The 12,779-nt window shown below is 43.0% G+C and overlaps 1 protein-coding gene across 5 annotated transcripts in view; it reads right to left on the bottom strand.

Moving 5' to 3' along the window:
- Positions 1-12,779, bottom strand: part of SNX10 (sorting nexin 10) — a 62,841-nt gene that overhangs the window by 38,279 nt on the left and 11,783 nt on the right. For all 5 annotated transcript variants that reach the window (XM_050938757.1, XM_050938755.1, XM_050938753.1 and 2 more), the window contains exon 2: positions 615-664. In XM_050938757.1, coding sequence (XP_050794714.1) covers positions 615-638 — 24 coding nt within the window. In that variant the 5' untranslated portion in view covers positions 639-664. The remainder of the gene's footprint in view (positions 1-614; positions 665-12,779) is intronic.

Below are 12,779 nucleotides of genomic sequence, written 5' to 3'. Positions count from 1 at the left end.
GGCCATGTGGCGGGGCCCAGGCCAGCCCCCACAGGAGGTAGGGAGGGAGCACTGCGCTTCCATTCCTGCTCCACCCCAGCCTCACTCCTCCCTTAATCCCATTCAGCCCCCCAGTCCTGCTCTGCCTTCAGGTCCATGACAGCCCCCATAGGGGCCAAGAAAAGAACACTATGCCCCCAATCCAGCTTTGCCACCACCCTTATACAGCCCCCAGTCCTGCTGTCTCTGGCCCAGCTCTGCCTTCAGGCCAGATCCACCCTCTGTCTCACTCCGCCCCTCCAACCCAGCTCTGCCTTCATTCCTTCTCTGCCCCAGGCCAGCTCCACCTCTAGCCCGAGCTTCTCTCCCATCACCAGCTCTGCCTTCAGCCCAGGCTCTGCTGCTGAGGAAGCCTTGGCTGTGTAGTAATGGAGAAGGGACACAGACAGATTCCATTGATGGTGGGGCAGGGGCACAACTGGAAAAGTTTGCACACCACTGCTCTAATGGTTACCCAACAAGTTAGCTTGCCCCTATGATATTTCAAGCTCTGGTCTACAGGGCTTTGTAAGTAAAATTCTATCAATACTCACCATGAAACTTGGCATTTATTTATTACCATTAAAGTCACTTACCTGTTTTTCATGTTTTGGTGTCATCCTCAAAACAGAAGATAAAAATCAACCTGTAAAACAAAACAGGCAGACTAGTTAGCCCTTAATTTACTGTAAAATAGGGCTATATAATCCTTCTGCCACAAGAGAACGGGCCAGGCCAGGGTCAGTATAATACGGTGCCATGGGTTACAGCTAGGGGGGTTTCTGGGAGAATAAACAAAACAAGTGGCTTGAACCTCTACCTAAAACTTTACACTTCAAATGTCAACAAATGGAGTGAAAGCATTTTCTTGGCATGCAGGAGTCTTTTATGGACAGAGATGGAGTAGATGCTGCTTCTGCCTTTCTCCCTGCAGCCTCTGCAGACAGTCTTGTGTGCCTGGGTTGGGGGAATGGAGGACGCAATACACCCCATCTATCTCCGGCTACAGATGGTCCTTTAAGGAATTACAGCAAAAACTGGAGTCTAAACTGCACCCCTGGAGCAGTAATGGCTTCCTGATATTCCCCTCTGCTGTGTCCAGCATGATCTGGATTAAGCAGAGTACCTGACCCATTTTCTTTGCACAATAATGTATAAGTATTCATCTGCTCTGAAACAGGAACTGGAAAAGCATTTTGCAAAATGTATTGTGATAGCTTATTTCATAACTGCCTACAGCCTTATTTGGTGAATCACATAATATGCTCAGTCCAATTACACCAGAATGTTACCAAGATCTTGTCCACACAGCAGCTGGAACCATGCCAGCAAGAACTATGATGTAGGGTTGTTACCATCCAGGTTCCACCACAGCTTCCTTAAGGAGCGTAGAAAGGGGTCCTTCCCTCCCCACCTGTCTCTCAGCCACAGTATATAATCACTAGAGAAACTTTTTGAGACAGATGAAATATTAATAAATACTGTGCAAAACAGGTAGTATGAATCGTAATGTAGGACTTTCCCTGCTTCTTACAAGATTATAAAAAACTGTGCTATAAATTACATAATCCATAGGCATTCCTCATGATTTATAAGGTCATACCTATAGGCATAATGTGGATCATAAAGAAGCACACCTATATGAACTGGAGTGCAGGGCTATTTTTGGAATCATATTACATTAGGGAATAAGAAATATCTGCATTAGGATTCATATAGGGATTTTTTCATAAATATGTATTAAAACATGCTATAGATAACCTAGTCTAGAACATGATTGTAAAGAAAAATCTTCCCATGTTATGAGTGACCTACCAGCATATATTGGCTTTAGGTGTGGGTAAATTTCATGGAGTCAGAGTTGTCTTGTGTTTGTGTGTGGGGTTTTTAAGTTATTTTCTAAAAATTAGTGAATGTATTCAGGATAGATGAATACCCCTGAAAAGCTAGACTAGGTTGTATGCAGTTTACATAGATACACACACCCCTATGTGGAAGTGGTGCCCATGTCCCAAATTAAGTTATCATGCATATGGCTCTTCAATGTTGCATGCATCTCTGACCATTTCACCTACATTCTATCCCAGGGGTCCCCAATGCGGTGCCCACGGGTACGATGGCGCCTGCCAGGGTGTCTAAGTGCACCCACGTACTGGCCAGCAGATGAGCATCCGCCAAAATGCCACCAAGCTGCATCACCACCAAAATACCGCCATTTTCGGTGGTATTTCGGCAGCAACGCCTCTGGATGACGTTGCTTGTCGGCAGCATTTCAGCGGTGATGCCTATTGATGTTGCTGTTTGTCGGTGGAATTTCGGTGGATGCTTGTCCGCCGCCCTGGTCCTCCGTGGCTTGTTGTCTGGAGCCCGCCTGACGAAAAAGGTTGGGAACCACTGTTCTATCCACTAATCTAGTCTCTTCCAGGAATAAATTCCAAATCTCTGCACAGCTTCAAAACAACTTTTTCTCTCCAGATCTACTTGAGAGAGTGCTATTTCTCCCTCAGGATTACCCAGGACCCAGAATAGACAATATTTATCTGTGCACCAGTGAAAGGTTTAAGGTTCAATTTCACATCCTTAGAGAGCAAAAACAGGAGCTTATACCATTAGAAAGGGTAGATATCATGTCATTGGTAGCTTCCCAATGATATGGACAGCACTTGCTTCTCGCTCTAGAATCTCCTGAGCTATCAGACTTTCCAGTCATTGCATGTTGTATCTAGAAAATACACTACTGGTATTTTTTAGAGGAGTCTTACATGTTTATTAAATTGAACCTTATACATATGGACACGCGAACCAAAATAGCTACATTGTACCGAATTCACACCTCTAATTATTTAGGTGCAAGTCTGTGCGTGGACACTCTTAGGTCCCAGTCCTACTTACACACATACTTAACTTTACTACAATGAGTAGTTGCACTGGAAATCATTAGAACTACTCATTAGTAGCAAGTTTAAGTACATGTGTAAGTCATTTTGGGGTCAGGGTCTTATTTTGGAATAAGAGTGTCCAGACTCAAGCTTTCACTGAAATAACGAAAGTGAACTGCAACAAATTTAGTTATTTCAGTTCCAGTGTCCATGTAAATAAGGCCTTAGTTTTATTTTCCCCACTCCTGAAAGTCCTGTACAGATGAATTCACAGCGAAGAGATACAAAAATGTATTCCCGATATATTTAAAAAACCGCTACAACATTTCAAAAATATCTTTTCCGCAACATATGGCACATACATAGTATATGATGGTGTTGTTTGTCAAAGGTTTTATTAACAAGCCTGTGGGAGGAAATAATTAGCATATTGTGTTTTGCCACTCTGAAGGAGACAATTGTCCTTCAAAGCAGATATAAGATAACATGTTTCACCAGTTACCAACATGTTCAAACCAGTTTGGAGGAAAAATTTTATTACATCATTAAGATGAGGAGACCCATTGTTTACGATGAGAACTAGGGCTGGGCAAATTTTTTCCAAAAATAAGTGTGGCAGTGGGGAATTTTGTGAAAATGTTTACTATATATTTTCCCCTTGTTTTCAAGCTGCTCTATTTGTAAGTCAGTAGGTTCTATTCTATAGGTCCTTATACCACCTGTGATGATGTATGATTGAAATATAACCATTTGTCTCATTAATATTGCCACTGTTAGCCAAGTGCAACAAAACTTGTACAAAGTATATCATGTAAGGAGTCAATGAAAGAGTTTGATTCACTAATGATTATCATCACTGTATCTGAAGTTATAAATATTGGCTAGAGCGCTGTATCCCAAGTGTGTTTGTTCCTGGGCTAATACCCACCCAGTAAAATCTACATTGAAGCCAGACAGCTTTGTGTTGATAGCCCAATCAAAGGCAATTAACTCTCACAATGGGCCACTGAAGAAACTCATTCTTCCCAGATGGCTCTTCCTGCAGATTCCAAATGGCCAATGGCTGCACCTGTGAGTCAGCAAGCCATGTAAGGGCATGTGACATGATCAGGTTACCCTGGACTCCATCTTGTGCCAGTATCTTTCCACAAACTAGGCTATGAGCTTTGTTTGAGATAGGAAGATTCCACCCACATGGCAGAGGATAGAAAAGACCCTGGGAACATCTCCATGTTGCCTCTTTCCTGTTCTAATACTCTGGACTTTGGACAGATAATTAAAAAGAGCATTCTGACTATGAATTGAAGACTTTACAATCTTTTGGAAGTTACCAAAGACTTTTCAAGCCAACAGTCTGTTACACCACTGCTATAACCTAATCCAAAGGAATTATGTATATCTACACACACACACACACACACACACACACACACACACACACACACACACACACACACACACACAGAGTTAACCATTTTAACTCCTCTTTTCTCTTAAAACCTTTAGATTTTAATTATGAAAGGATTGGAAGCAGCATGATTATTGGGTAAGATCTGAGTTATATATTGACTTGGGTATGTGGCTGAGCTCTTGAGATCAGAAGAACTCTTTTTTGATTAAATTGGTTTTCAATAACCACTCAAAGTCTAGTGTCGGGGGGGGTGTGTGTGAAAGAAGTGCTGGAATGCCTAAGGAGACTGCATTTTTGACTTCTTGTTAACCAGCGTGGTGAGACAGAAGTTTACTTTTGTTACTGGCTTTGTATATCTAATGGTAGAGTAACCACCAGTTTGGGGGTGAGTCTGCCTTACTTCTCAGCAGTTTGTCCTGAATCTGATATTCTGAGCTGGTACCCACTGAGGCAAGGTGACACCACCCTCATCACCACAGCATCTGAACAACTTTTAATAGTGCATTAAGCAACAGGATTAACATCTGTGGTTCATTTTCTCTCTCATCCTCTCTTCATGGGGGAAGCTGTGTGCACAATGTAGAGTTTTGGGTAATTTTGATTAGGTTTTTATATGTATAAATACATACAGGCTGTTAAGTGTGTTAGTGAAGGCAAGGATGAGGAAGTATGCCTTGCATGTGGAGCAGAAGATAGTAAGGTTTGCATTGGGCCTTACTTCCTGTGGGAGTCAGTTCCACAGTCTGGCACCAGACACTTGTGAAACTTGCATTACACAAGCAATTCACACAAGCCTGAATCTTTACAGAAAATATCTGTCTTCAGCTACTAATGTTTGAACTCAGGTTTCAATAAATAGACTGAGAGGACTAGAATGATGCCAAATATTTGTTTCTAAGACCAAGTGTAGCAGGGTGGTTACCTGCTCCTGTCCTGAGGGGTTTTTAAAAAAGGCCTGAGAGGGCTTGAAAGCTGCAGCTCTAAAAGCTGGCCTGGGAAGTGGCCACAGCTGGGCTACACCCTAATCAGGCCACAGCTGGCCTATATAAAAAGGCCAGGGAAAGCCAGGAGAACAAAAACAAACAAAAACAGTCTCCCTTTGGCCGTAGAGGGAGAAGGGCCTGGCTGCAGGGAGCTAGACACAGGGTACCTGAGGGTATGGCTACATTTGGAATTTCGGAGCGCTGCCGCGGCAGCGCTTTGAAGTGTGAGTGCAGTCAGAGCAGCAGCGCTGGGAGAGAGCTCTCCCAGCGCTGCATGTAAACCACATCCCTTACGGGTGTAGCGTGCAGCGCTGGGAGCCGCGCTCCCAGCGCTGCTGCCCTGATTACACTGACGCTTTACAGCGCTGTATCTTGCAGCGCTCAGGGGGGTGTTTTTTCACACCCCAGTTGCAGCGCTGTAAAGTGTGAGTGTAGCCAAGGCCTGAGTGAAGCAGGGCTGAGGAAAGGCAGAGGAGCTCCTGCCTGGAAAGCCCCAGGTTGTGGCCTAGGATAAGGTCAAGAGGTACTGGGAGTTGCAGGGGGCAGCCCAAGGGTAGGCAAAGGCAGCAGGTCCAAACCCCTTTGCCTATGATGAGTAGCTGACAATGCAGTCTACTCCAGGGCGTGGGGGCTAGATGGAGACTGGGCAGTAGCCAAAACTGAGGCAGAGTGGGGATAGTGGAGTGGGGGTTCCCCAGGGAGGGGAGACCCAGATTGGTGGGGTACTGCCAAGGGGAAGCACCCCCAGTTAAAAGGGGCACCGGGGGGACATGGGGGCCAAGAGGACAGGCGGATCACTGGCCTGCAGAGGGCGCTCCTGGCTGGCAGTGAGCTAATTTCCAAGGATAACCAGCAGGAGGCGCCGCAGGGGTCAGTCCAGACCTCTACACCAGGAAGCTGCAATGCCATCTCCTTCATCACCTGTACTTTCACCCTGACTATATCTGTGCCTAGGACCTTTCAAATCAGCTGGCTCTGTGTGCCCATTCGCAACCTTCACCAACCCTATTATAGCAGTAAATGGGGGAGAAAAGCTGCATCTTTCTGCCTTCCCAGGACTTGTACCCAGGAAATTCTATCTGCTTCCTTCATCCCCTTTGGGAAGCCAGACACTGTTCAATCAGTGTGTCAGATGCTGGCTATCCCCAGACAAGTAGCTCAGACCCCATTTCAGTTTTCAACAAAATAATATTTTGACAATTGTAAAGAAAAGAAACTGATAAAAATATCCAATATTCAAATGCTTTTAAAAACCCAGGGTCTGATTCTGCTTTCCCTTCCATCAGTTTTACACCAGTGTAATTGCCATGACTTCAGGGGAGTTACTCCCATATACACTAGTATATATTAGTGCAGAATTAGACCTAGTATCCCATTTAAAAAAAAAAAAAAAAAAAAAAAAAAAGAGAGATAGATAGAGATACATCATAAAGCAAGAGTCCACAAACTGGCCTACTCTCTATTTAAGTAAGCCTACCATAAAACTAACCTGAAAGCTCAGCAGAAAAAGAGAGGTATTACTGCTTGCTCACTCTAGCAAGTGTGAGCTATAGTGGGATCCCCTTTCTATGGCACAGCTGATTTTTTTTTAACTGAGAAGTTCAGATAAGTTAATAGAATTATATGAAGAGCAATGTCTGTCATATGCGTGCTATTTCACTAAATCTATTGAGCATAGAGGTAGTCTATAGGTGGACCACAAGCCAAATCCAGACCACCAGATGATTTTGAACAGACCACAACATCATTTTACTTACTCATTATTGTTGGTTTAATTTCATTTCTCTGGAGTCTGGACCTTGACTACGGTTTTGAATAGTAGTATTGTTACAAGTGCACACAAGAATCCAGTAAGGTCCTGATATATTAATTATTCTAATAATCACAAAAAAGTAAGGTAGTTGCTACCAATTTCACATCAATACACACACACACAAAAAGCTAATTAACTGAATATCTAAAGTTATTCTTGAAGAACCAGCTGGAAATGTGTCTAGAAAACTAGCATCACTGTTCTTATCCGCATACAATTGAAAACTGGGTTATTGAACATTAAATCCTGTGTCCTTGTCATAAGCAATAGACAAAGAAAGTCAATACTAAATATATTGAAAAGGGCAAATATAGTGCCCATCTATAAAAAGGGAAATAAAGACAACCCAGGGAATTACAGACCAGTCAGCTTAACTTCTATACCCTGAAAGATAATGAAGCAAATAATTAAGCAATTTGCAAACACCTAGAAGATAATGAGGTGATAAATAGCAGTCAGCATGGATTTGTCAAGAACAAATCATGTCAAACCACCCTGATAGCTTTCTTTGACAGGGTAACCAGCCTTGTGGATAGGGGGGAAGAAGTAGATGTGGTATATCTTGACTTTAGTAAGGATTTTGATACTCTCTTGCATGACCTTCTCATAAACAAACTAGGGAAATACAACCTAGATGGAGCTACTATAAGCTGGGTGCATAAATAGTTGGAAAATCATTCCCAGAGAGTAATCATCAGTGGTTCACAGTCATGCTGGAAGGGCATAACAAGTGGGGTCCTGCAGGGATCAGTTCTGAGTCCGATTATGTTCAATATCTTCATCAATGATTTAGATAATGGCATAGAGAGTACACTTAAGGTTTGTGGATGATATCAAGGTGGGAGGTGTTACAAGTGCTTTGGAGGATAGGATCATTTTGAATTTTAATTCTGACAAACTGGAGAAATGGTTTGAAGTAAATAGAGTGAAATTCAATTAGGACAAATGCAAAGTACTCCACTTAGGAAGGAACAATCAGTTGCACGCATACTATACCTTGACCAAGACATTTAGACCTTGACCGGAAAGTAGTTGACTACCCCAAGCATAGACCAAAAGAGTAGTTAGAAACAAGGAAAAGATCCTATAAAATTGCAAAATCAGACAAAGCTCTTTGTATTTGAATGCATGAGACTAGAAAGAAGCTTTCCAAACTTTTGTAATGCAATTACTATTATTACAGGCAATCTTTTGTATTAGAAACTTTAAACACAAAATTGATGCAAGTTTTAAAATTTCTTGCATTCAAATAGGAAATGCAATTTACTATTTCACAAATTATGTAGTCAGACCAGCAAGACAGCAAGATTGAGTTGACTTCAATGGGGCCAAGATCTCATTCATAAAATTTTAAACATTTTGTAAAAAAAGACATTCAGTGATTTTTTTCTTTTTGTAATTCTATATAGGGATTTGACATATACTGCAGTTTTCTAGCAAGTGCAGGAGTCACTGAAGCAGATCAACAGTTCAAATGTTTGCTTAAGCGAAGATCCTCTTTTAAAAAAACAACACTACAGTTGTGACTGAGAGAAATGGCCTGTAGAAACAATGCAGAAAGCTGCTAATTCTCTTGCTCTTTATAATGAGTTTCCATTGAGATAGTAGGGGAAGAGAGAGAGGTGTACATGATGGGGAAGAAGAATAGAGAGAGAGAGGCAGATTTATAGTCTCGATAAAATGTTTCCTGGCCTGCAGGGAAGAAACCCACTGATTTAAATAGAAAAATTTGTTCCTCCCCTGTTTTGGTATCAGCCTGAATACCTTTTATTTACTTAGATTTAGATCTATTACATACAAGTACCTATCCCTTGCTCTAGGTCAGTGGTTCTCAAATGTTTGTACTAGTGACCCCTTTCACATAGCAAACCTCTGAATGCGACCCTCTCCCTTATAAATTAAAAAACACTTAAATATATTTAACACCATTATAAATGCTGAAGGCAAAGCAGGGCTTGGGGTGGAGGCTGACAGCTTGTGACCCCCACCCCATGTAATAACCTCGTGACTCCATGAGGGGGTCCCAACCCCAAGTCTGAGAACCCCTGCCCTAAGTGCTCCTTGACAATTCTTAAATACACACCATAAAGCAGACCACTCATGTAAACCTTTTGAGCCATTAAACCAAACAAACTATATGTAAGATCATCGACCAGAGCCTTACTATTCCCTTACACTGGGCCATGTAGTGTGCTCTGAATGTTAGTGAACTAGGGGTATTACAGATCAAGATCAGGGCAGAGTGAATTCCAAAGCTAAGGGGTCCTCTCAGAGAATGCTTAGGTCAGACACTATCTAATAGAACAGTCTCAGGAATATCACTATCTTGAAACCTAAGTTTTGCTATTAGATGGGTAGCTGTGACACTGGCAAACCAGGTGCCAGCTTATGCCAAGGTTCCCATGCCTCACTTGAATACTGACAAACATAGCTGGAATCAGTCTGGTTCATCTGTGTGTTAGTATTATTAAAATAGGTGACAGCATTATAAAAACATGTTTAGCCTTTACTGAATGCTTGTAAGTTACTGTATGCATTAATCTCACTTGTAACATCTGTATTCCATGTGGTAATGTAATATGTGAGCATTTGCATTGTAAGCCTCTGAACTGTGTAAATCACCGGACAGGAAATGGATACTAATTACTGTGAAATGCTGGCATCCAAAAGAAGGTGTTGGGCCAGAGTTTGCCCATTCCTGACCAGTCAGACCTTTTGATCCAGCCTTTAAGCTCTATTGCCCTGCTCCAGCCAGGAAGCAGGGTCAGGGCCTTGCCCCGCTATGCGAGCCCTGTGCTCTAGTGTGTTCAGAACCTGCATGACAGGCGTGAGGACACGCATGTTACTCTGACTGCATAACCCAAATGCGCCTCACGTGCCATCGGAGACTGGAACATGCAAGCCCACGTGCCTGCTACTTGTTGGCTTACGTGACTCTGATGTTTTTAGTAGTGTTAATTTTCCATTGTTGAGGATAAAAAGAAGAGTAGTTGGCCAGGGAATGCTCAGTGGCGGTTTTCAAAGTTATAGTTTGTCAGGACCTACGTGGAGGAGGAGGAGATTTCTGAGGGCAGGGGCTGGTGAATTTCAGTGAGTTCTAGAGACAGGAAGCTGATGCCCAACAAATCCACACTAGAGAGAAAGGGCATGGAAAGCATGTAAGTTTGGTTTAATTATTGTAATACGTTACGATGGTATATTTATAATAGCACATAAGGTTTTATGTTTATTTCCACTAGAATGTATTTTTAATAAAAGTTTATTTGAATATCTCTGAATTGTTAATTTTGTCAGCATTCATGGCCTGCCATACAATTTCCATACCAATATCCAGATGGGGCCCTCAGGCCAAAAAGTTTGCCCACCCCTATGTTAGGTCCTGCCAAACAGAGAAGGCCCATCAACACCAAATAAACTACTGTGGAACACCAGAGAACAAAAGACTTTGTTGATTGTGCTCTCTCCTCTCTGCCACGCCCCCCATGAAAAGGAGGCATGCAAGTGAATTCCTCCAATCAGCTAAGTTTGCAACTTAGAGCAGAAGGGAGAAAGGAATAAAAAGCCCTAACAAGGAGGAACAGTGTCTCTATACTGCTTGGACTCTGGAGAGCAAGATTTTCTAGTGTAAACAAGAGATCCCCAGTGTTAAGTCTGGGTTAGCCCAAAGGAACATATAGAGCTTGCTTATTATAGAAGCTTCTATTACCTTTTGAAACTTAAAACCAAGTCATTTGAGTATATGTTTACTTGCTTTAACCTTGTAAATAACTCTTTTCCTAGTTAATAAATCTCCAGATAGTTTATTATAGGACAGGCTACAAGTTTTGTCTTTAGTGTGAGACCCCAGGTCAGCTGCCCCTAAGTTAAGTGAGTGGTCCTTTGGGACTGAAAGTAGCCTAAATATTTTGTGATTTTTGGTGTAAGGAACCATCTATCACAAAGGTAAGCTTGCCTAGATGGTGAGAAAGATCAGAGTACCCAAGAGGACTGTCTGACTTCAGGGTTAGGCTGTTACAGTGCTTGAAGAGTTTACACTTAATTGGCTAGTGAAATCTAAGTACAGAACTCAAAACCAATTTGACAGTTTGTACCTTGCTTCTTGACAGTTTCCTCTGAGATTCATACACTCTTGAGACACTACAGGACAGGTTGACAGTTTTCCTACACTCCCAAACATAACTAATAGCCAAACTTAAAGCAATACGATATAGGCACAAAAAATTGCCAGTGTGTGAGCTCAGGGCTGGCCTGAGCACTAAGCAAATAAATATAATCAAAAGAACCAATTGCTTTCTGCCCCAGCATCCTAGTGAAGCTCTGCAACTCACTCAAGAATTGGCTGTCTCTAAATCACTGGCAGCAGAATATGGAATAAAGGAGAGAGAAATCCCTCACCTCTCCCAACATCTTAGGTTGTATTTATATTAGATTATATGGCCTTTTGTTATTTGGTGGCATCTGCTGGTGCTTTTGTGTGTTCTGATATTGTTCATAAGCCTCTAGTCTATTCCATAAATCCTCTTGTTATGCTTCCTGCAAACAAGAAACACTGATCCTCTGCTCAATATCTATCCATCCATCTTTGGATATCTCTAAAGGAGCCAACCTAACAACCAACTTCAATTGTTGCTAGGGAAGAGTAATTTTGTTTTCAGACCTGGGTAACAGTTGACCATTCACTACCAAAATCTACCATAAAGTCCACACAAAAGTGTTTTCTAATAATTATTTAAAGGAATTTTCCTTCCAGCTGCAGGCAATTTCAAGCAGGTATTCTTGTTGGGGGCAGAGGGGGAGGGAAGCTAATTGTCCTATGTGACGTGAGTTGATCGTCTCTGTTCACATCACTGTAGACACCAGTTTCAGCAGAGGCAAAGGGTGTGGCACTGGAACTGCCCTCTCACCCCTAGAGTAGTCTTTCCAGAACAGGGTTTGCAGCACAATGGAGAAGAGGTGGGAAAAAAGGCTTGGCACTGCCCAGAGCAGGACTCCTTCTGTTTATTAAAGAGCTTTTGTTTCCAATGTTCCCAGTTTGGCATCTCTTACAGATACTAGATATTGAGGCTAGGCAGGATTTGATATAAATCAATAGATGTCAGTAAATGTGAATTTCAGTTGACACATTGAAACCAACAACAAAAAATATCCATTGGTAACAAGTAAATTCAGCCTCACTCCTCCCCCCCCGACACACACTATGTGCCTTCAGAGATTGGTTGTCACCAGCCCTGTGGCAGTGCAGAGAGCCCTCCGCAATCTTGCTGTCCTGGGGATGAGTGAGTGGAGCTGTGTGGAACTACAGAGGGCTCCCTGTGCTGCAACCAGGGCTGGCTCTAGGTTTTTTGCCGCCTCAAGCCAAAAAAAAATTTGGCTGCCCTCCGTCCCAGCCCTGGGCTCCTCGCTGCAACCCCCTGCTGCCCCAGCCCTGGGCTCTCCCCCCCACACACCCCCGGCTGCCCCAGCTCTGGGCACCTTCCCTCCCCACCATTGCCACCCACACACACCTCCTGCCGCCTCAGCCCTGGGCGCTCCTCTCCCCCTCCCCCCCCCCCCCCCCACACACACACCTGCACCCTCCTTCTGCCACAGCCCTGGGTCACTGGTAACTTGCTCCCAGGGCAGGTCATTCAGCAGGAATTTTAGATGTGCACAGAACACAGACAGGATTGGTTCCC

This window comes from Gopherus flavomarginatus, chromosome 2 (genome assembly GCF_025201925.1).
Source record: "Gopherus flavomarginatus isolate rGopFla2 chromosome 2, rGopFla2.mat.asm, whole genome shotgun sequence".
Classification (NCBI taxonomy): Eukaryota; Metazoa; Chordata; order Testudines; family Testudinidae; genus Gopherus; species Gopherus flavomarginatus.
This window is presented reverse-complemented; position numbering and strand designations above follow the sequence as displayed.